Raw genomic sequence first — 25913 nt, forward strand, 5'->3', positions numbered from 1 at the left:
CCCGGCCGCCCCGCTGCCGGTCGGCCGGGACCTGGTCGCCCCGCTGCGGGGCGGCAGGGACTTTTTTGCAAAAAAATTCGCTGAAAATTTGTGCTGAGGCCCCTGGAGGACCGGTCGCCCGGCAGCGGGGCGACCGCCTCCCAGAGGCCGCCGGCCCTCGTTTGCTTCACCAAAAATTCAGAAAAAAAATTCTCGGTTTGTCGTAATACTATTCATATAACATATAATGGTCTAACAGTTCATTGGTACTGCAATAGTGTGCTTGCATTGCAAGGTAGTATAAACAAAGTTTGAGTACAAAATATGAAAACCAAGACGACAGGTCCATAATAACAATAGAGAAACAAGTGGCAACAACTAACCACCCCTATTGTGACGACCTCTCTTACGTTGTGCGTGTACATGATCTGTAGGGTAGCTATGACGGTTCGGTGGCCTTACATCTCTGGCAGCACGGCGTAACTGAGCCAAAGGTGTATGCAAGCTGGGATCATCGTCCTGGGCAGGCGTAGCAAACAACCGTGTAAAGTCGTCGAAGGAGGCCTCGTCATTGTCTTGAGACCACCCTACGGATCACAAAAAACTTTTTTTAAGCAATGTTAAATAGGTGAATGCAATTCCGTACAAATGATTGTACGTACCCTGTGTTGGAGGTGGTGGTGGTGGTGGATAGGAATAAACTCCTTGATATCCTCCTGGTGGCGGCATAGGGTGATACGAAGAAGACCCCGCTCCGGTGAACTGTTGTGATCCTGAGTGTAAATAGTAATGTATGACGAGCGTGTAAATAGTAATGTATCACTATTCACTAGGACGCTCCGAGAATTTTTTCTGAATTTTTGGTGAAGCAAACGAGGGCCGGCGGCCTCTGGGAGGCGGTCGCCCCGCTGCCGGGCGGCCTGGGGGGCCGGCTGCCCCGCTGTCGTGCGATCGGTCCTCCAGGGGCTTCAGCGCAAATTCTTCGCGAAATTTTTTGCAGAAAAGCCCATGCCGCCCCGCAGCGGGGCGACCAAATCCCGGCCGCCCGGCAGCGGGGCGGCCGGGGTATATTCCTATAAATTTTGAAAACGAAAATATATTTTTGTAAAAAACGAAAATAAGAAAATAAAAAAATAAAAAAAACCGCGGCAAAGGAGAGGGAGAACAGCAAGGGGGAGGTGGGCCGCGATTACTCCCTCCGTCCTACAATAAGTGTATTTATTTGACTTGCAAACATCGTGTTTGATCATTCGTCTTATGCAAAAATTTTATGTAAATATTATCTATTTTGTTATGATTTATTACAACACTAAAGATACTTTAATAATAAGTTATTTATTTTATAATTTATATAAAATTTTTAAATAAGACGAATAGTGAAACATGATGTGTGCAAGTCAAAGAAATGCACTTATTGTGGGACGGAGTGAGTACGAGAGATTTCAGCGGCAGCGGAGACGAGGCTGCGGGTTTGTGCGGGTTCTCGCGGACAGGCACTCTCGTCCGTGGGTTTCGCACGCGGGTTAGTATTGACCCGCAAAGAAATAGCAGCTGGGCCGCATCTTCCACAAATTACAATTTTGTGGGGCGGCTAAACGGGCTCATTTAATAACCCGCCCCACCTGCAAGTTGAATTAGAATACATCCGTTTGGTTTGTGACTGAACCAACTTTTGTCAAAGATGACGCTCATTTGGATGCATGGCAAATGAAAAATTGATGTTTTAGATGCCGAGACAATTTTAATGTTAGAGAGCGATATGCATTTGTGATATTAGCGTGGGCGGCACCGAATGTGGGGTTCTAGATTTATACGTTAGGCTCGCCTATGTTTCCTTATTTTTTGAAATTTCCAGATGCTAAATTCTTATTGTGATCTAGGACTCACCTGATAAATGAACACGTTTCACCAAGGAGAACCCGGCTTGCCATCCTTTTGAAACAATTTTCACGGTTCATTCCCTATTCGGGAAAAGATTTCCTTCATAGTAGATACAAATGTTCTCCAACTCTATCGGACAGACATCCCTTCTGTGTACATCCCACCGGTGGGAGCAAAGCACGCGTTGAGCTGCGTTGTTCTGGACGGTGCCTTTTTTATTTGGGCGATGTTAGCTTTCCTCAGTTTAAAGTTTATATAGTTTGTACGGATAGGTTGGTTTGCACATGATATGTTCCCCAATTTAAAATTCTAAGCTGGAGTTGCATGTTCTGTTGTGCCATGGATTTCAGCCCAAGTGCTTTTGTGCATCGCTTCAGCATCTCAAAGCCTGAATGAAACACAATTGTTTTTACTCTACAAGTATATGGTCGTTTTCTTTCTTTCGACAAGCATTAAGCTGCCTTAGAAATATTTAGAGGAACAAACAAAGTACAACAACAACCAACATGACCCATAAGAACTCTAGCTAATTGTACGCCGGAAGTTCATGTTAGCATGCATGAAACATGGCCGCATGGCTCTGCAAGTAGCTGGAGCAAGCTTGTTTGACACGCGAGTCCACTGGTCACCAACTGACCACGCTGATTAATTCTTGGAGCGCCGAGATAGCCAGCCAGTCAGCAGGCAACCCTTCACTTCCGTCTGCGTCTGCCTCCGCCGCCGCTCCTCTTCCTCCGCTTCCCGGACGAGGAACAGCGCGGCCGTGAACATGCACGCCGGCGAAGAACGACACCGGCCATCAGCTGCAGGAACGGAGAGACCAGCGCCGCTGCGGCCAGCAGCATGTACGGGACCCACCCGCCCTTGACAAGCGCCCTGACAAAGGTGCTGGCGCGCGTGGGGTTCTTCAGACGGCGCGTCGTGGAGACGCAACCAGCTTCCACTGTGATGCACACGACGGCGGCGTGCGGGCCGGTGGCGGTGTAGGAGCGCATTTTGGGGCGGCGGCGTGCGACGTGCCGGCGGCAGCGGATGGATCCCGATGGCAACTGTAACACCCCTCAACTAGCAATCAATTAGGAGTCTTAAACAAGATTTAAAGATTCAAATTGAGTCAAGAATATCAAGCCACACGTGTAGCTCTCTCCTCTCCGAGCGTGGTCACCGTGGACGAATTGACCACGGCGCCGCTCGCGCCGAGCGCCTTCGTTCACCTCCTGCTGCCGCGTCGCCCGTTCCCGAACCCTCTCGAGCTCGCCTTCTTGTTCGCTACGCGCACGCCTTCGCCCTCCGCTCGCTGTCGCTGCACGCGCCGCGTTGTCTCGCCTCGCCGCTGCTCGCCATGGCCGCCAGTCGCCACCGCAAGCCGCGAGCAGTGTCCGCGCGGCACCAGGCCGTGCCTTCGCGCGCGCTAGCACCGCCCGGCCGCGCTGGAGCCCGCACCGCCCCCCAACGCCGCCATCTGGCCCTGTGCCAGCCGGAACGGCCACGCCGCCACGCCCGCCATGGCCGCCGCCCGCACCTCCACGCCGAGCCATCGACCGAGCTCGCCCCGCTCTCCACCAACCCCCAAATCCGCTCGACCTCGGCTCCCTGAAGCTCCTTGGCCTCTCCTCTGCCCGCCCCGGCCACCGGAGTTCACCGGAGCGAGCTCAGTACCGCCGCCGGCCGCCGCCCGCCATGGAGCCGCCGCCTCAGACCATATCCTCGTGAACCAAGTACACCAATAGGTGTGCCTCGACCTCCCTTCCCTTTTCCCCACCCTAGCTCGTGCCGCCGGCGAGCTCCCTCGCCGGAATCCGGCCGCCTAGCGCCGCCTCCCCTGTTTTCCTTGGCCAAGGGCTTCGTGCGTGAATAGGTAAAAGTGCAGGGTGTTCTCTGCGAAGTCTGTGACTCGTTTGAATAGTTCTTAATAGTGCTGCGCAATTCTAGAAAAGTTCAGGGGCCTTGCTGTAAAGTAGTCTTTTCTTTTATGCATAATTTAGCTGCAAGCTTCTAAATTCAATTAAAAATCATAGAAAAATCATAAAAATTCAACCTAAAATTTGTTGGTTTCCTTGTTCTAAGATCTACAATTTTCCTTACAGGTTGATCTTTGGTTTCTAAATAGTTTTTGCTCTAGTTTAAATATTAGCTTAAGTGGCTGTAAACTTTGAAAATGCATAGTAAATCATGGAAAAATCATAAAATAGAAAATAAAGATGTTTTGGAATCCTTGTGATTAGATATATGCAATGAACCTATAATATGACATGGGTTTGTGGAAAAATATTGTCCTAGAATTTTATTCATGATTGTTAGGGATAAAATCATATATGTAGTTATGTTGCTCATTTTGCTGTGAAATTTTTATGGTAGATTATTCATGTGATGTATGTGATGTGGTAAAAGCTTCAGATTTATTAGTGCACGTGTGCATGAGTTATTGATTTAACTTGGTTAGTGTTTAATAAATAGTTTATGAGTAATAGGAATATGCATAAATAATTATGCTTGCTGATGCATCATGAAAACTTCATGCTAGGGTTGTTTTCTATTGTTTTGTCACTAGTAAATATTTTATGTTCGGAACATATAGGTTGCTAATCAAAAATAATTTTTATTAGTACTTAGGCATGTTGTATTCGAAATATTAGTTTCTTTCCATATATAAAAGATCATAATAAATCCATGTAAAATAAATTGTTAGGTATAATTATATGTTATAATTTGTAAGAATTAGTTGTGCTATTAAATTGTATTCATGCAATTTAATTTGTTTCTAGCATTTGTAGTTTCTCTTGTTTTCTGCCCTGTAAATGTAACATTTGGTGTATAATCTTGACATAATAATTCTGTTGGATGCTAATCATGATAGAATGGACTAGGAGCAGAGTGTATACTATACCAGTAAAAACCTAGTTTAATGTATGCTAAAGTCATTAGCTAGCAATTTTCCTTTCCGGTACGACGATCGGGTAAATTGTGTAGCTTTGTTTATTTGTCTATAGGTTTAACATAGAAAATATTTCATACAAGATGTGTGTCATTGCTATCGTGTTCGACCTTGTTACTTTATGTACATAACTAATTTGATTATTGCTCGATCAATGATTGCATGTGTATGTGTAGAAATATGCATTGCATTAATTGGTATCTCATATGCACTCATGTAGAATCGTAGCCGAGGACGTCGTCTATGAGTTGGTCGTGAAGTCCAGAACCAGCAATACAGGACCAGGAAAAAGTTCGTGAAGAACGAGCCCAAGACCGCAAGTAATACTAACCTCACTCAGCAAAAGGCAAGCCCCGGAGTATAACCTATTATTTTAATTTATGACATGTTATATATATATATATATATATATATATATATATATATATATATATATACTTGATTATGCATTAAGTTTCTAGGCGTTGGATGAAACCCTAGTTGCATGATTCCTAGGTTCCATTGGTCGGAATACTGGTATGTGTATGTCGTTATCCTTGCCATGCTAAAAATAGGATTCGGTAGAAGTCGAGTAATTTCCTGTTACCCGCGAGATATAGGATGTCTTTATGATTTGATTATGGGATATTGGAATATGGAGGAAAGGAAAGAAATTGGAGACCGGCGGGAATTGTCTAGCCCGTCTGTGTCGGTTAAGGACCGTACCGTTGTCGGCCCTGCTGATCATGTTTGAATTGTACTAACCGCATACCGGGAGTAGGAGGTAGTCGAAACCGGTAAGCCGAGTACTGTCTTACTTCGAAAGTACAGGAACCCGCACCCAACTCCTGGGGTAGTTGAGTAGTCGCGGAGAAATGGGGATGCATATGTTTACTTTTGGTGGTCTCACGTTGAGCTCGGCTGACCATATGTCGTTGGGCTGGTTCCTGTAGTTCGAGGCGGGGAGGGGAATGGTTGGTTTGTATTGTCCGACGGGGCAAATATGTGCCGTGTTGGTTAGATCCACCTTGCAAGGTTAAATCGGATCGATTCGCCGTCAGTCGCTCTCGGACATGAGCACCTTGATCTCCGAGTCACATCGTAGTAAGAATATGGAAGGGGATGAAATGATAAGTATAGTGGTACCTAATCAATTGTTTTTCCACACTAGTTGGTATAGAAATGCAAACCGTAGAAAATAGGTAACAATTTCTAATCTTAAGCTAAAATATTGAAAGTAAGGACTCACTCTTATCTGTTTTTCCGCAAAATAACCACAGCCAGAAAGCCGTGCATGTCTAGCTAGTGGGCTATGTATACCCATAGTCGGGTAAGTCTTGCTGAGTATTAGTATACTCAGGGTTTGTTGTTTGCCCTGTTTCAGGTATAGAAGCTAACCAGGAATCGCATCAGTGGGCTCGATGTGACGTCCTCACGTGTTCATAGTTATCGCTTTGTTTTATTGGTTCTCAATCAAATTTCTTTCTCTCAGGTCATATTCTTTTTCGCTGCTGTCATTTATTTTATGTAAATTCTAAATTTAAAGTTGTTTTGTAAATATTTATGTTATTATCTATTTTTGTGAAATTATATTATGCTGGTACCGTCTATGCTCGCCGTCGCGCGAGACTTCTGGTGTGTTTCGATCGGCCTGTAGGTTGGAAACAGACTGTCAGGTTACACTTAATTAAGCTAATGTGACTGATGCGTTTAAATAATGATCATTATGCTTAATTAAGTCGTTTAACTTGGCGGTTCTGTCACAGCGTTCCGGGGGCGACGTAGCCACATAGGAGAACCTCCTGAGACGACGGGGCGTGTGTGCCGCCGCCCGCCGGTAGCCGGAAGCAAAGCCGTCAGAGTTCGGGGGGCTTTTGCAGGAACGGGAAGTTTTCAAAAAGATACAATTAAAGGGGGTTCTTTGCAAATATTTTGACCCGAACTTTGACAGAAACACCCCTAAATCGGATCCAAACTGTTATTTTTTCGAAAATTGACTGAAATTTTCGTCCAAAAAAATTAGAACACTGGAATTCAATCGACGCTGCCAAGAGATAAACATATCCTCCAGCAAAGCACGGCACAAAGGTTCGTGTAACACAAGATACAGCCTAGGCCAATACAAACTTACAAAGCGCCTCTACAGGGGGCTTATTTCTTCTTTCGAGTTTCGACACACCAACGGTCTTTCCACGCCTTCAGGTGCTCTAGGTGCGTGCTGGCCACGGACACGCCCCCAGCACGAGGGTTTTGTTACAGGACAATCATCATATAATGGAAGATGCAACACTATATAAATCACAAAACGAGCATATTCAGTGCAAAGAGCAGCTGGAAGTTTCAAACACACAAATGTGTTGATAGGCTATATCATCACGATTACACTAACTAGGTACATTATTGATCGCGTTGTCAGCAACTAACGTAGAACAAAAATGCAGCTAGCATTTCTTGTTAGAATTAGCCAAACTTAAACATTAGAGACTAATAACCCAAAAACTTTACATAACTTAGTTCATGACACATCAATCTAATACGGAAAATGGTAGATATTATACACTTGGATGCGCCAAGAGACTGACCTGATCTTTTACAGCCTCTCAAGGTCATCCCTGAGCTTCATGTCGAGGGCGTTGGGAACAACCTGGTCTCGTCTGCTCGCCGATGCCTAACCGTCGTCCCCCGCCGGCTCCCTGCGCTCGCTGCTAACGGTCCGAACTTTCCTCGCAGATGCTGCCGGCGGCGTGCTGGTGCCGTGGCGCGGAGGAGCTGCGCACCTGCAGCCTTGAGACGGCGACGGGCCTTCTACGTTACATACAGGTCACAGAGGCTGCGTGGAGGACTAGGGTCATCTGGCGGCAGAGAGGAGTTGAGCAGACGCTCAGGCCGCCGTCACGCGTGATGGTCTCGTCGGAGAGGCCCGTCCACCTCCCGCGGAGGAGCGCCCGAGGAGCGGCCTGCAGAAAGGGAAAGGCAGGTTCAGTTCCTGGCGCGGGCGGCGTGCCCGAGTCGGCGAGTCCACTCGATTGGCGCCTTGACCTGGTTGACCACCGCGGGACTCCGCCTCGGCTCCCGGAGCGGCGCTGCGTCCTGCGGAATAAGCAGTGGATCGGAGGCCAACCGAATCGAATCCATCGTCGAGCGAGCCGCTACCAGCACAGCACGTCGTGGTACGACCTGGCACCTCAATCAGATTCTGTCACGTCCGCGCGGCCTGGCGTCCGAGCGGACGGCACGTCACGCGCCGTCCCGCCCGCGGCCGCATTGCCTGACCCTGACTTGCCTCAGCCCAGAGAGCCCCCCTGCGGGTGACGACGACGCCGTGACCGTGAGGGGACGCGACGAGGCGAGGCGGCATCATCACGGCCTACCGCTTAGCCCCGACCCCGAGCGCGCGGGGCGACGTCACGTACCCTCGGCCTCTTTCCCCGGACCCCGCGCGTGCTTCCAGCCCGTCTCGTGCGGGGCGGGCGTAGCGTACGTGCGTGGCTCGCCAAACGCCAAGGGACGGAGAGCCGAGCGAAGCGTATGTCCCTAGTGCGGCGGATTCAGCGACCCAACAAAAGAATTGCACTAGCAGGAAGAAAACTCTGAAGTCTGAACGATCAAACGAACCGAGCGGAGGAGGGGCTCCGGCTGCGGCAGGAAGGGAGAAGCCGGAGCTGGTTTTTATAGTTCCGCCCATAGTCACAAAGATTCAGGGTTGATGGGTCGAGGAATAGAATCGAGGGACGATATACGATCCTCATGAGAGGTTTTTACAAAGTGAAAACGAAAATAATCCCACGTTTCCGGGACGGGGTCGGTGTTTCCGGATCGAGGAACGGTACCTTCGACCCCGAATCCTGTAACTATGGTTCCGCTTCCGCCTGCTCCACCTTCTCACGGGCAATGTCATTCCTGCAACTATCACAGCAGCCTCCAGCGCAGATACATTCCACCTTCAAAGTGCTTGGTAGGGTTCCAGTTGGAGCTATTAAAAGAGTCAGAGTTGGGGCCCTCCAAATAGACCATAAGACTCTGCTATGGTTTATTTAACAAAAAAAAAGAGGATTGCACTATGGGATTGCGACTAAGATTCTACTATGGTGTAAAACCTCACCAATTTTGGCTTTTTGGGTGGTGATATCATTAGGCTGTTTTCCTAGCCTGCTGGAAGTGAGGTGCAACCCATGAGCCTTCAACAGAGATGATGTCAATCCTTTGAAATAAAAGAAAATTTTAAATTAGTCGGACGAAATCCTCCTATATGCCGTGATACAAACCAATATTCTGTAGCACTCTCGCTATTCTTTTAACAATCATTTTTGTTTAGACCCGTGGACATAATGTCCATTGAGAATGCGATGAATACATAAGCTTAGTGCATAGTGCACGTTGAGATAAAACCATACCACTAACCGTGGTTATTCCTAGCTAAATCTTGTAGAGTCGAAAAAGGTGCAGCGCAGTGAGAATTCAAAAACAGCTAAAAGGTTAGAGGAATGACATATTTCACTTAAACTAGCAAAACATATGTATTGCTTTTCGATTGCTTAACCTCCTAATTTTGACAACTAATTTGGTAGGAGTTAGCTGTCTATGACCGGATATTTTTGGAAACCTTCGGTCAAACTAGTCGCGTAGTGTCATAAATACGTAGTAACATTAAAAAATTAGAATGTATGATAATTTAATATGTAGCAAAGAGTTACGAGACATCCGTCATATCTGACCTGTGAGTTTGTCGACATCTAGCTTAGAAATCTGACCTGTGAGTTTGTCGATATCTAACTTAGATATCCTCTCACCCCGTTTGCCTTATGTTTTGACCGAGAACACCCCCCCCCCCACCTATCCCTACCCCTTCTTCTTTTTTTTGCATATTTTTAGACTTTTTGTTGGAAAAAAACTTCATTATTTGTTGTTTGAAAAAAGAACATCATTTTTGAATTGCGACATACACACATGTACTGATTCTTTTTCTCGTTGCGTTTACCATGCCAACTCAAATCAGATATTCAAACCCGAGGCCGCCGCACAAGAGGTGCTGTTAGAACTCGTAAACAGAAGAAAGACGGTCACCGGACTGCGCAGTAGCCGCCAAAAACATCCCAGCACAGCAGGTGCGGAAGACCCGGGCCCACCTCTGGCAGAGGCCATCCGAGCGCCTACCCGATGGCTACCCCACCACCACCACCTCTTCCTTCCACAGCTTCTTCTTCTGTCTGGTTCCACACAGCCTCAAGACCAGCGGAGAAGCGCCGGCCCCATGCCCGGCTGCCCCATCATTGTCACCCCTGCGCCTATAAATATCCGCCCGTCCCCTCCCCACCGCCTTTCCTCCGGCTCTCCGCCACTTCTTCCGCGAGCGCCCCGCCGCCCTCTTCCCCCGGCTCCGCGTTTCTTTCTTTCTTCTCTTCCCCGCCGAGGGGGCGGGCGAGAGAGAAAACCCACCAGGGCGGGTCTGAGGCCGAGGCTGATCCTGGCCATGTCGCCGCCGACGAGCGGCGCCATCTCGCTCTCCTACGGGCCGGCGATGGGGGCGGGAGGTCTGCAGGACCCGCTCCTCCTCCCCTTCGACGACGGCTTCACGGACGAGGACCTCCTCGGCGCCGACGCCACTCTCCTCGGCGGGGCTGCCGCCGACCAGACGCTCCTCCTGCTGCCCTTGTGCCCCGGGGCGAACGGCTGCGGCGGCAGTGGCTCCGCCTCCGCCGAGGGTTTTGGAGCCCAGGCTGCACCGGCTTCACGTGCCGTCACGATCGCCGTCGGCGCGGCCGATGCCGGATCCTTCTCCCTCGCGCCCCAGCCTGCGCCCGCGCCGGTCTCGTGGGGGGTCGCGGCCGACGCCGGATCCTTCTCGATCGCGCCCCAGCCTGCGCCCGCGCCGGTTTCGTGGGAGGTCGCGACCGCCGACGCCGCGGACGGCGGCTCCCCCGCGCCCGCGCCGCCGTCCCCGGCGCTGCCGCTGGCGCACAACACCGGCAGCCGGACCTCCATCTACCGCGGGGTGACCAGGTACGTGAGCGTGCGCGGTGACCGGTGGTCGCCAGCCGATGCGCTTAGCGTGAGTAAGCGTGATTAGGGAGTGTGATTAACGGGCGTCACGTGACTAACCGCCGCCGCACGTGTGGGGCCAGGCACAGGTGGACGGGGCGATACGAGGCGCACCTCTGGGACAACACGTGCAGGAAGGAAGGCCAGAAGCGCAAGGGCCGCCAAGGTAATTAACACCGTTATCAACCCAACCCTCTTCATCCCCCCATGCATAGCTCGAGTAAATCCTCTTTTTTGGAAGCGAAAAATGTTTAATTAAGCATGAGGCGGCGATCACCGTGGGTGTGGCCGGGCTGGGTGGAACCCACGGTGCAGTCACAGGGTGGTGCTGGGACGGGACGGGACGGGGTTTCCCTCGTTCTGCCGTGCGGATCTTTTGTGTACGGGGCGAAGAGGATTTCGATGGGACGCCGCCGTTTCAGGAAAGGGATGAACTGACGACCGAGCATCTCTTCGTGGCAAAAACCATGATGACCAGGGAGACCGGACCACTCATGACTCACCCTGCTCGCCCCAGTTCCCGGATTCTCTGCGGAGCCGGGGCCTACCCTTTTGAGACTTGACCGTGCAGGATCCAGTACGTACTGTATGTACAGTAGATCACTAGCCTAGGTAGTCTGTGTGTCTTCCTGTGGCTAACGTCGCCGCTACACCGGCTTGATTATGGTTTTACCTGTGCTCGAGTTTATCTTGGAATGCTATCGGTTAATCTCCTGCCGTGGTAAGTAACCTGCCGTTGTGGGCGATGCAGTACGGGTACCAGTTCTGTTTGCTCGGGTCAAAGTTGCAGAGCAGCGTACCCAGCTTTTTGCCTTTTCCACTTTTTTTTTGTTTTTTTGCTCATGCTCCAGGCGTCTATGGCTGGATCGGTTTTTCTTCGACGCCAAGTTTCCCCTTTTGTTTCGGCCTGCCGTGCGTCGTCCGGGCTTTGAACTTGCAAGTTGCAACGCTAGCTACAGCGCCAACAGACCAGGGACGCCCGTAGTGACGTGTTTTTTCAGTTGGTGTTCAGCCGTTCAGGGAGGCTTTGTACACGAGCAGGTTTTCCCTGTGTGGTTTTCACCTGCTGTACGGTACGGTGGGAGGTTTTTAATCTTTGAATTTGGAGGTGTCTGGGCATTTTGTTACGGTAGCTTCTAGTAGCTAGAGTGCTGCCAACAGCTCAGCAATACTGCACTGACGTTTTCTTTCCCCTTTCAGTTAAGGGCTGTTTTCTTGTATGGTTGTTGATCTTCGTCACGAAATTTTGTCCCTTGGCTGATATTGAGTTGGCATGTAGAAGTACTTAGTTTGAACATCATGTACTGTAACTGTTATAGATAGCTTAAGGCTGCGAGTAATGCTGGTAAGCTAGTTCCTATTGTTGAAAATTTTGTTTTGGAGATGGATAGAGGACTTGTACATGATTGCTGAATTGCCCATGAACCTAGATGATGGCAACGAATTCAATCGGTATATACTGGAACTAGCAAACCCGGCACGCCACTGCACATCCACATTTGGTAGTGTTGGCCTCTAGCTGCATATAGGATGCTACAGGTCAGTTGACAGTTCATTTGTTGTTCAGTCTTGGAAAGCATGGATTAACGCCATGGATGAACTGTGATGTGCAAGCCGGAATGTTGGCATTCAACTCAAGAATCTGGTCGGCCATACATCGTACTATTAGTAATCAGATTACATGATCGGAAAAACTATGTTACACGGATACCGGTACGAGTATCGGATATGATATGTATCAGATACACGGATACGCACTTCCCCAAAAAACATCGATACGGGGGATACGGCTAGGTTAATTTAGTATTAATAATTATATATATAATATCACATAATCAGCATTAAGCAACAGGTCATCTACATGATTAATTGTCCAAAAAAGATAAAAACGACTTGTTGGGCTGGCAGTCTGGGAGTCCTTCCACATGGGCTGGCCCATTTGGCCCAATAGGGTTCAGCTTAGAGCCACGTCTTTGCCTTTCTCCTCCCAGAAGGAAGCAACACCGCCGCCAGCTGAGCATGAGTGAGGGCGCCGTCGCCACCGAGCTCCCGCCCAGGCCGGGTTGCCCGTCGCCGTCGTGCTTGCCTTCTCCCGCCCAGGTTGGGTTGCCCCCGCTTGCTGGTCGCCCGTCGCCGCCGTGCTTTCCTTCTCCCTCCAGCCCCGTTCTACTCCCTCTGCATCGTAGCAGGCCGAGGGGTAGCTGTCCAGTTAGGGAAGAACTTACTTGTTTTGAAGGGAGAGCCTCGCCGACGACCGATTTTTGCCGGGAAGGAGCTCGCCGGTGGCCGGCGGCCACCAGATCCAGAGGGCGACGAGGTCGGGCGTGAGGGAGGAACGGGAGCACGAGGAGTCAAGGATTGCGGCGGTTGCTGTTAGGTCACGGTCTCACGGAGGTGGGGGTCTAAAATCAGACTTGGGGTGGGCTAATTGAGCCGACTGATGGTTTGGGCCGTATCCCATCTGGCCCAAACGTGTTGGATACATGTATCCAACACTAAACGTCTTTGCATTTCCAGGATACGTCTGGAAATGTATCAGAGGCGTATCCGAGGCGTATCCATATCCGAATCGTGTCGGATACGGATACGCCGCCTCCTAGAAGTATCCGCGTAACAGAGCCGAAAAACTATGTTACACGGATACCAGTACGGGTATCGGATACGCGGATACACACTTCCCAAAAAAACACCGATACGGGGATACAGCTAGGTTAATTTAGTATTAATAATTATGTATATAATATCACATAATCAGCATTAAGCAACAGGTCATCTACATGATTAATTGTCCAAAAAAGATAAAAACGACTTGTTGGGCTGGCAGTCTGGGAGTCCTTCCACATGGGCTGGCCCATTTGGCCCAGCTTAGAGCCACGTCTTTGCCTTTCTCCTCCCAGAAGGAAGCAACACCGCCGCCAGCTGAGCATGAGCGAGGGCGCCGTCGCCACCGAGCTCCCGCCCAGGCTGGGTTGCCCGTCGCCGCCGTGCTTGCCTTCTCCCGCCCAGGCTGGGTTGCCCCCGCTTGCTGGTCGCCCGTCGCCGCCGTGCTTTCCTTCTCCCTCCAGCCCCGCTCTACTCCGTCTGCATCGTAGCAGGCCGAGGGGTAGCTGTCCAGTGAGAGAAGAACTTACTTGTTTTGAAGGGAGAGCCTCGCCGGCGACCGATTTTTGCCGGGAAGGAGCTCGCCGGCGGCCACCAGATCCAGAGGGCGACAAGAGGTTAGGCGTGATGGAGGAACGGGAGCACGAGGAGTCGATGATTGCGGCGGCTGCTGTTAGGTCACGGTCTCACGGAGGTGGGGGTCTAAAATCAGACTTGGGGTGGGCTAATTGGGCCGACTGATGGTTTGGGCCGTATCCCATCTGGCCCAAACGTGTCGGATACACGTATCCAACACAAAACGTATCTGCATTTCCAGGATACGTCTGGAAACGTATCCGAGGCGTATCTGTATCCGAAACGTGTCGGATACGGATACGCCGCCTCCTAGAATTATCCGCGTAACAGAGCGGAAAAATACACTCTGGGCTGTTGGGTAGGCATGCATGACTTTGAGGGAAAGACAGGGAACTGTTACATACTTCGAATAGCCAACACTCTCACGGTGCAACTGGTCAGCCGAACTCGCCAGAGAAGCGATTTGCTGAGCCAGCTCGGGTTCGAGTCACAGCACTAGCTTCTTAAGATGAAAATCAGGGGGGCGTCTCCCCCTGGTCGAGTTTTCTTACATGCTCTGGTTACGACTGCAGCAGAAGTAGTGCCATAATTTCACAATGAAGTGCTGCATCTGGTTGCTGACTCGCTGTTGTTTGCAGCTGTTGTGTATGGCAATGAGTTGCAATATGAGTTTAGAGTGGGAATTGAAAACTATAAACTATGTCGTTAGATTACTTTTACTCATGTTGCACTACTACTTGTATTTGGAAATAAGATATGAACAGTACCATTTAATCTGATGTCAGCCCATGCTTAGTTTGTTTGGGGAAGCCATTCCCCTAGATTTTAAGCCGGATGCCTTTTGTATTATTGTTGCCATAATACAAAAATAGTGGTTTATGACATTGTAGATGATACACATCTTACATTCTCTTGCTCTTGATTAATACCTACCTGATACAATATCTTTCCTTTTTCTAAAAAAAAGAAAAAGGATAAAGTTTCTCATTTGCATTCCATGCATTGATGGTACCACTTACCCATTGAATATTTTCTTGATTAGATGCTAAGGTTTGTAAAATAAATTCTTACAACAAACGAAGGAGTAGTTCATACTTTTTCCTTTGCACAACTGAGTATTTTTCTCTTCTCCTTTGGTTCTAACTAACTGGGCTTTTCATGTCTACTCTGCTTGTGTCCATTATCCTGCCGACTATATGTGGACTTTCTGCAGTTTACTTGGGTACGAAGAGTTGCCTCCTTCATTTTATTTTTTAAGGTGTACCTTCTCAATTCTCATTATAATGTTATAAGACGAAAATGCGTGTGGTGCAGGTGGCTATGACAAAGAAGATAAAGCTGCTAGGGCATATGATATTGCTGCTCTGAAATATTGGGGTGCTAGTGCTACTACCAACTTCCCTGTAAGTGCTTGCTGTACTTCTCTTTATTTCTGAACACTTCAGATTTTCCCGGTGACATGCAGCAGAGTTGTGTTTCAATAAATCACAAAGAACCAAACACCAGGGTTCAGTTCAGACATGCACATAATAAGACATCCTGGTAGCTATTGTCATGAATATACATGCGTTGAAATCCATTACACTGCACGTTTCGAACTTTAAAAAAATCAACATTTTTTTTCCAGGCTGAAAGTCATCAATTTCTTGTTTGTATTGTGAAAGTCGCTCAATTGTTTAGCTACATTATAAATATATTTACCATGTACCAGAATTAGATTCCGACAGCAATTTCTTGTTCTGTTTTGAACTCAATTATTCTGGCTGTGAACTGAGAAATGTCTGGTCACATATTACTTTTTGGTGCAGTTATGTTCTATTCTCCATTTTTATGCTGCACGAAGTATTTTGTAGATGTACTCGCATATTTGCTCGTGACTGAAAAAGGAGCTATTTTTTTCTTTTTAGAGAGAAAACTACATCAGAGAGATTGAGGATATGCAGAACATGCGTAGGCAAGATGTTGTAGGTTCACTGAGGAGGTATTTTTGTAACTTCATACTACTGCAACCATACAATGTTCATGGCTGTTTATATATGTACGCTTTGCAAATTTATGATGTCCATCTTCAGGAATAGCAGTGGGTTTTCTAGAGGTGCATCAATCTACAGGGGGGTAACAAGGTAAATTTTAGTTACAGGAGTTCATCAATTGATCGATGTCTTAGTTGCCAGTGATAATCTGCTTCACTCCCTCGATTTATTTTGTCAGGCACCACCAACATGGACGCTGGCAGGCGAGGATCGGCCGTGTTGCAGGCAACAAGGACCTGTATCTTGGGACTTTTGGTAAGAGCCTGTAATTCCGACTTCTCCTTGTACCAAGAATATACTGAACGTATTTACTGAACGAATATACTGAACGAATTTAGCCTTTCATATCAGAGCCTAGCATGGTATTACACTTGTGTAGTATATAGGGAGCTATGGTCATATCTTAGCTTGCCTTAAAACTCTAAAGATAATATACATGTTTCATTATGCAATGGTTATTTTTATGAGTCTAGTCATGAATCACGCCTCATCTCATCCGGACTAATTTGAATCCTGCTCCTTCCAGCAACAGAAGAAGAGGCTGCAGAGGCGTATGACATCGCGGCACTGAAGTTCAGGGGCGAGAACGCCGTCACCAACTTCGAGCCCAGCCGGTACAACCTGCGAGAAATCGCTCAGCGCGACATCCCCATCCTTAGGCGGCTGGATCAGAAGCCAGCTCCAAAGGCACAAAGCCAGGCCGCTCTCGACGCTCCTCCATTCTCTCAGTCCCAGCAGTCGAGCAACAGCCTGCCGCCGTACTTCCTCCCCAACCTCCACCAGCCGCTGCCGCTCCAGCCCCCGTTGGCCCAGCCTCTGCCGATCTACAACTACAGCTCCGGGTTTGGGGAGCCCAGCTTCTACTGGCCCTATGGCAACGTGGAGCAGAAGGTGCAGCATGAGAGCAAGCTGGAACTCGTGGACGGCCTCCTGCAGCTGGCTAACTCTGCCGCGAACTGACAGGGGTGTCTGAACTCTGAAGTGCCTGTGTTTTGCGTGGGAGCTGCGAGGAACTGATGGTTTGGTTGCGTGACTTGGAGGGTATATTTTGTGGAACTGATAGCCTCAAGATAGGATATAACATTCTGTCGTGTCGTTAGTTTCTGTGATTCTGTCCCCTTTTTTGGTGTAGAAAGACAGCCAGAATTCCAGACTCCAGTTAAGTTGGCTAAATGCGGTAACAACGCTAGGTCTGTGGTCTCTCCCCGGAATGGCCTGTATTTACCTTTGAAATGCTAGTTTGGAGTATTGATCAATTGGTTCTTTTCGAACATAAGTTTTACTAGCGCCTAGCTATGAATCTACTCCGTTTTATCTCCATAGTTACGAATCTATGATGCTCAGCTCAGTGATCTTGGAGAAGTGGGTTCTTTATGCCGATACAGATACAGAAGCGGCTTTGTGCCACCATCCAGCCTCCACACCGGCACATCGCCTGCGGCCTGGACGTTGCGCCCGCATGTTGCGAGTTGCGACTGGTCTCATCCTTTGATCCCCGCAAAGTGCAGCGCTCCGAACTGGGCCCGCCCACTCCAGCGCCCCCGCGTCTCTTGCGTCCCGTCCGGTTGGCATCATGCCAATATGCCACCGTAGAAAGCAGTTCGTGCCGACGAAACAGTGCCAGCCCTGACCCGGCTGCCTGACCAGCGGTCCAGTTCAGATCGCCGTTCGCCGCACCCGTAGTCTGGCTGCTATCCGCGGTGAGCTATGTGGTTTTGCGGTGCGCCACCGTGTCCGCACCAGGTAACATTCACACAATCACCACGAGTCATGAGATGTCAATTAAAAGGGGTCTCGTACAAGAAACTGAGCCTGAGCCCAACTAGCGTTTGATATTTCGCCAACGAGTAACATCAAAGTAAATGATGTTTTAGGGGTATTATGGATTCATGGACAACAAATTTACTGTGTCAAACCACTGAGTTTGAAAGTCACTATTTGATAGTACTCACCAGAAATTTATTCTGCTTGGAACAACAAGCACATTGCTGGCAAATGGCACAAGAAACTAGTCTACTCAACGCAGCAAAATGTGAAATGCCATAATCATGAAGACTCCCCATCTTTATGCCTTCACTTGAGGAGGAGCATCGCCCTGCAGAGCGGGATCAGATTTGACAGCATCTAGTGTCTTGAAGAACTCCTCAGGAAGCGCAACAGGCCTGTGCTGAGGAACATGCTTAGGAATTGGGGTGTCATCTTCAATCACCTCGCATTCATAGTCTTCAGGAACACCCCAGGGATCCCATTCTGCCATCCATTGCAACGCAGAATCACATTATAACAAATTGAAGCAAAGTTTTGTATCAGCCGGCAATATACAGACACATATATGCTGAAACCGAAAGCATAGGACATCTTTATGCAGATTAGCAGAGTTGCAAATACAGTGTACTCAACAGAAATCGAACATAAACTTCTAATCCATGCACTCAACAGAGCTTTTGCAACTAAAAAAGTTTGTTTCTCAACTACCACACTGATATAAATTTAAAGTTCTGCATCTCTATGGACAAAACATATATGAATAGATTTGCATTCTTGCTAGTAAGCTAAAATGGTAAAATCAGGTTAAGAAATAAGAATAAAGGGTACATATATTATTTGGGATTCATTTCAGTTATACTCTACTAAGAAACAGACTGACTAACTAAACACATCAAATTTTCTTCTCACATGTTTCTCAAAAGATAAAATGGCACACTAATATTTCCATCAGAACTAACAAAAATAAGAGGTTAAATGCTGCACAATCAACCTAGTGGTATACTACAAAGGATACTGTGTGATAAAAATACTGATGTGTTGGTCCAACGCACTGCTCCTGATGGGAGGAAACAGGCATTATAAGTGGCCATTTCCTGATTTCCAGGTGCAGCATGCACCATGAGACTAGAACCACACAGGGCATCCATAAACACTCCAGTCACCATAGTATTTTCAAGTGCCAATCAGTCCATAAAAAAGCTCACTCTCATTTTGTTAGAGCTGTAGACACTAAATGAACATATCATGGAGACTTCTTGGGAACATAAGGCAACCCTCACGCCTACCTTTCATCTATCTATAATTCCAATGAGTATCCAAAATTCCAATACTACCACCAACTATTATCAAACGATACATTTTTCCTAGATGAGCTAACCATGCATTAATCTCTACTATATTGTATTAGTGATGTCCCCAAATCAGTGAAGCCACCTATCAGGCAGGCAAAACTTATTGAACCAAATACATCAATTACCCTAACTGCTGGCAACGGATCAGTATGGAATCAAGTGTGGAGATAACGAGGGGGGCGGTACGGTAGACAAGAATCACATACCAATCATTTTTGCGATGAGCTTGAGCTCGTCCTCGGCCTCCTCGATGAGCTCCTCGACCTGCCCGCATCCGATTCGGTCTTCGATGCGCTTCCAGTCGTCCTCCTCCTGGCAGATCTGGAGGCGGTGGTTGGTGAAGGACTCGACGGCCTTGCGGTAGCCCTCGTCCTTGGGGACCGCCTCGATCTCCTTGAGCGTGCGCGTGTAGAGACCGATGAGCACCTCCCGCGCGTTGGGCACCACATCGAGGCCCACGATCCCCGTCGTCTCCTTGACGGCGCGCGCCGCACGCAGCGCCGCCAGGCCGCCCCCGCCGGTCAGGATCCGCCGCAGGAACATCTCGCCGTCGTGGCCTTGCGAGTGGTGGTGGTAGGGGGGGCGTCTCTCTGATGAGGTGCGGGGGCGAGGCTTGAGAGAGCCTTGCACCGCTGGGTTGGGGCGAGTTTGTGTGGTCGTATGGGCCGGACTTACTCCCTGCTGAGCGGGCTTTCGCGCTTTCTCCATGTTTTGAGGATTGGGCTTTCATCGCAGAGAAGCGATCACTACATGTACATCAAAACCTTCTCAAAAAAAAAAAAAGATGTTACACTAAAACGCTCCCTTTCCATAGAAAAAAACACACGCTTTCTTGGTTACTTCGGATTTCAGGCAATTGGCGGGGGAAACTTTCTTTCGTGTCCATGTTCTTGCCGACGGCTAGAATTACAGTTTGAACAAACAAAAAGACTGTATAATTGTGGCAGTGATAAGACGATGTTAGCTAAATGGTCAATTTGACCATAGGTCCAGTTAAGGATTACGTTACTCAAGACTTGGCGCGAGAGATTACATGGCACAACTCGACCAATTCAGCTTGCATCATCAACTCAGCGAAGGGATCAAATTGAACCTCCAAGTCTCAGAAAATACGGCATGCACTGCCAGCACCAAGATACGGAGTGTGAGTTTACATAAAGTGCTTGATTTGATTTACAGAGTAATAGCAGAGTCAACCTACAGATATCAACAGTTTTTTGCCAGTTCAGTAAACCTTAAACAAGCGAGCAAAGTCATGGATTATCCATCAGTGCACCACGCCACCACCAAGTTGCTGTTTGGTTACCCTGCCAAGACAAAGCTTAACAGCATCAGATTGGAATTGAAGAATGTAAAAGCAACTAGTACGAGGAAAGATACCATCTCATATTGGCCTTTGACTAACAATGCATTGTGTACTACTAAAAAAAATGCATTGTGAGATACTTTAAAAAAAATCCGATGTGCAGTATATTATGAGTGTTAATAATGTACTATATAATTTGCTCCTTTGTCAAGTAACAAACACAAGTATATGCTGGTTAGATTAGTGCCTAAAATGCACATTTATATCTCCAATGAAGACTGGTGCATGATATCAACAACTTCCTAGATTCCAAAACACTGACTGCATTAGGTAGAACTCAATTTAAATGGAGGGATACTACAATACCTCAAAAGCCAAAATGAGCCACTTCCTCATCTTCTCCTTCATCTTCCTCCTCTTCATCATCCACAATAAAACCAGACTCTTCAAATTCCTCATCTTCTTCATCCTCAGCATCATCCATCATGTCTGAAGCAGGATTTTTGTCCTTCAAACCAGTGCTGAGCACCACAGTTTGTCCTTTAGATTTCATCATGTCTCTCTGCAATTTTTCCATGTTCTCCTTCCTGCGTTCTGCCTCCAATCTTTCCTTCTCAGCAATCCTCTTGTCAAGATCAGCCCTGAAAATTTCCAAAGACCAATTAGTAAAAAGGCTGCAAGTATGTGCCGGCACATTAGTCTATCTCATCTTAGGAAACAAGACCTGTAGGTTTCCATATATTCCTTGGCGCTTGCTTCTATAGCTTCATAAAATGTATTGACTCCAGTACCAGCCACCGCAGATACCCCAACAGACCGTAGATTCTTGTAGAATTCGTCAAGGACCAGAGAGAGGCTACGGGTATATGTAGCGGAATAAGATTTATCTGACTCCAATGCTGTCTGAAACGCCTCAAAGTCTTCCATCCACTGATCCGGTAATAAAACAAGATATTAATGCCAGATTGTGAAAAGGCCAAACTGGCGGAATATACAGCACGATAGCTCATGTGAGTTGAGCATACTCATACTTCCCAGTAAGAAAATTCAGCCAAGTAAAAGAAAAGCAATTGCATGGCATGAAGTAAATTGCAATTTTGGCATGATGCAAATGTAAGGCAGATGCAAATGGGATAGAATCGACAACAGAAAGTCATAAATGGTATACATACTTCGATTGCAAACTCGTGCTTGGCAACATCAACCTTGTTGAATGTCAGGACTAGAGGGAGGCGGGTTTTGTAGAGAATACTGCAGGCATAAAGCATATTGCTCATAAAAGTAGCAGGACTTGTTGATCTGGGTGTGTCAACAACAAATGCAACAACCGTTGGAAATGTTGATGCAAAAGCTTCAGTAATGATAGCTCCCGAAGCCGACCAAGTGAAGATCTCAATCTGCCCAGGAGTGTCCACAAGTACATAATCCAGTTGATCTGCACGTCTTTCAATGACAGAAACAACCTACGAATGAATATCGACGTCATGTTAGTTGAACAAAACAAATGTAGCAGGAAAATGCATTTTCCATATTTCCCATATACACAAAAGAAACAATATATTTAAGTTGAATTATTCAGCATGGCATCAGATAAATACCCTGAATCTTATGTAGGCTGAATTAAGCACAATTTCTACGGAAGCTAGCATGGGATGGTAATAATAGGCATCACATCTAGAATGCATTATTTAGCATATTTCAGCAGTATAAAGACATCATTTCACAAAGCATATTCAGTTCTATATGTCTTTCATACCAAGTCCTGTTATCTTCAGCAGAATCTTAACAGCACACAACATCTTGTTACTACTGCTGAGCATTTACTTTCCTGTTACAGGAAGATCCATGCCTGATCTGCAAATTGAAAATTTATCCTTGAGTTCAAGCGCAACTCTGAAGCTATCTAAACATTGATTGTGAAGCTGCAACTGATAAATTATCATTCAACTCCAGATACATGTAAAAATTTATTTTTCTTCCTAGTAACTATTTAGTCCCATACACAGCATACTAGGCAAATTTATCCTGTTCACATGGATTATATTATATGATGAAATTACTTTCTATTTTCACTATCAAAGTTGATCAAAATTGTCAAATCAAGTATTCCTCTTTCCAATACACGTGACAGAACTCATAGAACCGGGAAGATAACAAACAGAACTAAGAAACTATCTGAACAACAGACCCGCGTTTGTGCAATAAAAGAATAGGTCATAACACCCAACCTCATCGAACTTGGTGGCAAAAAGGTTGAGCGAGGTGAGGATGCCACCATTGGGGCCAAGGCCGTACTCCTTCATGACATCCTTATACCGCACTGTGTCACGGATGTCAATGTTGGCTCCGAACGGCAGTGTCATCACCGCTGGGTCAAGGTTAACGACATAGCCCCTCTTGTTTGAGGCTTGCATATCGCACACCAGCCGGTGCATCAAGGTCGTCTTCCCCGTCCCTGCACGAGACCATAGACCAAAGCTGTTAGCTCTCAGGTCGGTTGAGGATTCATCACGGTTCGGTTCCACAAATCATGCCCTAAAACTTCAATTTTAAACAGCGGGCGGGCGAATTCGACGCACCGGCCATGCCGATGACGATGATTATCACGGGCTTCTTCTTGAAATTGGTGCGCCCCGGGCCAATGGAGAGGCCCCCGATGGAGTCCGCGAGCTCCTCGCTCTTCATGCTCCCATCCTCTGCTGTCCCCTTCCCCTTCGCGTCCGCCTGCACATGCTCGACAGCAACGGCGCAGAGCAGTCACTACCATGACCCTAAATCCCAATCAACAAAGGGAAAAATCATCAAGGGGGGTGTTGGGGGGAGGCGGCGGCGTGCCTGTTGCTCGAGGTCCATCTGGGTAGGCTTGCTCGTGGCGGCGGGGTCCGAGTCGACGTCCATCGGCGCCGCGGTGGTTTAGTCGCTAAACCCTATGATTCACTGGGGCTGGGGGGGGTTTGCACGGTGAGAAGAGAAGCGGCGGAAAGGAGACGACGAGAATGGGGGAGACCGAGCGGAGACTCGACCGAGCGAGGGGCTGTTGGCTTTGTTGGTTGGACTCGGCGACCAGATACGGTGGGCTGTGAGTTGGCTGGGCTTGACCCATGCATACTGCTTCTTGTGCACTATGGTCCGATCCGGCCCACACGCTACGGCGACAGTTAATGGGCCAATTGGTGTGGGGCCTGCGCTAAAACTCCCAACTCTGGCAAACGCAGGTAAGCATCACACAACGTGTAAGCATGCAACAGAATTTTCATGCACTGTGCCATTGCATCACTGCTCAGATAAACGTTTCTTTCCTAGCTTTCCACAAGTTTTTAATTTTATATGCTCCAAAAAATTGAGTTTCCTTAATTATTCACCCGCGCACTCTTCTTCCTTGATCTTGGCTCTGACCAGGTATCCATTTCATCACCGGTAGTTAACCGGGTTATTGCCCTCGCCAGTCGCCACTGCCCTCCCACGGCGGCGACCCTGCAAATCATCTGCAAGTTGCTAGTTGTGCCACGCTCCTCTCGTCCGAGTTCTAAACCCTAACCTGTGTTAAGTACGGAGTATAAAAAAACTTGTAAATTGTCGAACCCCCTACCTCACTAGTATAGGAGGCCTCGCAACAACAGAGTGGTCACGAAGCTGGAAACGCCTAGCTAGGGTTTGTACTTCAGCAGCGTGCGTGATTGAGAAAAGCAAGAAATTAAAGAATCCCATCCATCTGCTCTTTCCCATCTCCATAGACCTAAAGTTGGTGACATTTTCGAGCCTGATTGGGCCACGTCGTCCCGATTTCACGACCATCAGATTTTGATCGGACCGCCCCGATTTCACGATTCCAGCCCCTTCGCGAGCGCCAGACGCCTCACGCCTCGCCGGCTCGCCGCCTGCCTCTCCACCTCCGCGGCCGTCGAGGCACAAGAGAAGCTCCCCTACTCCTTTTCACATGCGCCAAAGCGTGAGGTGGAGCACGTCACAGTGGGCCAAGAGGCGCTCGGGCACGCGCTGATGCCGGGACAGTGATTCACCGGTTCGCGGGAGCCAGTTTGGTGGCGGGGGAGGCGAACGAAAGTTCCGGTCGAGGGGTTCCGGCGGCCAGGATGAGCAGAGGCAAGCGACGCGCGACGGTGCCGATGACGGGGCGAACCCGCTGCGTGGCCCCGATCCTCGTCCTGTGGGAGTGGCTGCTGCTCGAGTGTGACTAGCTCCTGCGGCGGTGAGGAGGGTGAGATCGGCGGTAGCTCGAAGGAGGAGGAGGCCACGCCGGCATCAGAGTCGGGCCGCGACGTGGGATCCGGTTCAGGGACTGGGACGAGGACGGGACGGGATGGGGACGGAGGCTGCCTCCCCGGCGGCGGCCGGCTCAAGCACGTATAGGACCATGCCCTCGAAGAGCGAGCTGTCGTTGCCCCCACTACCCCAGGCCTCGGCAGCGCCATCCTGGGACGCCATCGGCCCATCGCCCCTGACATACTCCTGACCAGCACCCGGTAGCTATACCTTGGCGGATCTGGGATGACGGGGGCGGAGTGGATGGGCGCAGCAATGGCAGTGGCACAAGCAGCAGCTCCAGCCACGGTCTCCTATTCCTGCGCCATCTCTCCAAGGTTACAGAGGGTGTAGCCGACCCTGCCTCCATTGCCTGCTAAGTGTTCGACAAAATACCCAACCAATTCTAACCTGTTTTTAGAGTACAATATGATAATCACAAATATGCTGCCACTGCACTCCATAAATTACAAGCTCCCATACGTATAGAAAAATTCAATTTAAGTGTAGCATATCCTTTATATGAAGATACCTATCTTCTATTCCTGTATTGCAAATAAATGACGCCAACAAAAGTTCACTTTTGAAAGCCTGTTGTACTGGATGGAGTTCTCTTGCTTGTTGATAGGTAAATATTAAAACAGAATGAGCAGTTAGTTTGCAATTTCCTTGGATAACCACCAGACCAGATATGAGGACGAATTGCTTCCTCTATATAGCTAGTCATGTTATGGTAGCATAATATTTCTTCTAATCACACTAGCCACTCATCTGTTGCAATGCATGAGCACTGTGAACGCTGGTAATTTTCCATGCTTCTATCCTAAGATAATAAACTCATGAAGCTTTGTTCATCTTCACAGAATATCGACTTGAAAGCATGCTTGGTTTAACTTTTCACCATAAAAGGACAGAGAGTAGTCTATATAATCCAAACAAATGTTATTTGCCCTCAAATTTGATTGCCACTGATTATCCAAAAACACAGTCAGTAATACATTGAATTGCTAACATCTCATAACTTCATATTTTTACTGTTAAAAACTATGAGACGTGATTGATATTTTGGCTTTTAAATCAATCTTCGCTTTATCATCAAGTACCTGCACATCTCTGCTTAGCAATTCCTGACTTGCAGTAGAGCTTACAAAAGCAATTTCCTGTGCATGGTTTCAAATAACATACAGGGATGAAAAATCTAAGTG

General features: G+C 48.1%; 3 protein-coding genes across 3 annotated transcripts; 1 reads left to right on the forward strand and 2 right to left on the reverse strand.

The window, feature by feature from the left end:
• Positions 1–10118: 10118 nt before the first annotated feature.
• LOC120648820 (AP2-like ethylene-responsive transcription factor AIL5) lies at positions 10119–17551 on the forward strand. The gene is made up of 8 exons (XM_039925466.1): positions 10119–10774; positions 10897–10979; positions 15204–15212; positions 15305–15393; positions 15898–15971; positions 16063–16113; positions 16202–16278; positions 16550–17551. Exons 1-8 carry the CDS (start codon positions 10245–10247, stop codon positions 16981–16983), a joined length of 1347 nt encoding a protein of 448 aa, XP_039781400.1. The 5' UTR covers positions 10119–10244; the 3' UTR covers positions 16984–17551.
• Positions 17552–17820: 269 nt separating this feature from the next.
• On the reverse strand, positions 17821–19775 carry LOC120652585 (probable NADH dehydrogenase [ubiquinone] 1 alpha subcomplex subunit 5, mitochondrial). Its single transcript, XM_039930451.1, has 2 exons — positions 19349–19775; positions 17821–18273 (listed from the first exon to the last, which is right to left on the reverse strand). The coding sequence occupies exons 1-2, from the start codon at positions 19683–19685 to the stop codon at positions 18089–18091; spliced, it is 522 nt and encodes a 173-aa protein (XP_039786385.1). The 5' UTR covers positions 19686–19775; the 3' UTR covers positions 17821–18088.
• On the reverse strand, positions 17872–23452 carry LOC120652584 (GPN-loop GTPase QQT2-like). The gene is made up of 8 exons (XM_039930450.1): positions 23284–23452; positions 23028–23172; positions 22677–22903; positions 21621–21911; positions 21173–21378; positions 20815–21089; positions 19349–20449; positions 17872–18273 (listed from the first exon to the last, which is right to left on the reverse strand). The coding sequence occupies exons 1-6, from the start codon at positions 23344–23346 to the stop codon at positions 20816–20818; spliced, it is 1206 nt and encodes a 401-aa protein (XP_039786384.1). The 5' UTR covers positions 23347–23452; the 3' UTR covers positions 17872–18273; positions 19349–20449; position 20815.
• Between the last annotated feature and the right edge of the window lie 2461 nt (positions 23453–25913).

Source organism: Panicum virgatum, chromosome 9K, assembly GCF_016808335.1.
Source record: "Panicum virgatum strain AP13 chromosome 9K, P.virgatum_v5, whole genome shotgun sequence".
Lineage (NCBI taxonomy): Eukaryota > Viridiplantae > Streptophyta > Magnoliopsida > Poales > Poaceae > Panicum > Panicum virgatum.

Bases quoted from the DNA above. Each gene is read 5' to 3' on its own strand.
- LOC120648820 (XM_039925466.1), top strand. From the start codon at position 10,245: ATGTCGCCGCCGACGAGCGGCGCCATCTCGCTCTCCTACGGGCCGGCG. The intron at 10,775-10,896 runs GTACGTGAGCGT...GTGTGGGGCCAG, and splicing joins ATCTACCGCGGGGTGACCAG to GCACAGGTGGACGGGGCGAT. The intron at 15,972-16,062 runs GTATTTTTGTAA...GTCCATCTTCAG, and splicing joins GTTGTAGGTTCACTGAGGAG to GAATAGCAGTGGGTTTTCTA.
- LOC120652585 (XM_039930451.1), bottom strand. From the start codon at position 19,685: ATGTTCCTGCGGCGGATCCTGACCGGCGGGGGCGGCCTGGCGGCGCTG. The intron at 18,274-19,348 runs GTATGTGATTCT...AATGGATGGCAG, and splicing joins GCTCATCGCAAAAATGATTG to AATGGGATCCCTGGGGTGTT.
- LOC120652584 (XM_039930450.1), bottom strand. From the start codon at position 23,346: ATGGACGTCGACTCGGACCCCGCCGCCACGAGCAAGCCTACCCAGATG. The intron at 23,173-23,283 runs GCACGCCGCCGC...GAGCATGTGCAG, and splicing joins AGATGGACCTCGAGCAACAG to GCGGACGCGAAGGGGAAGGG. The intron at 21,379-21,620 runs GTATGTATACCA...TTACCGGATCAG, and splicing joins AGCACGAGTTTGCAATCGAA to TGGATGGAAGACTTTGAGGC.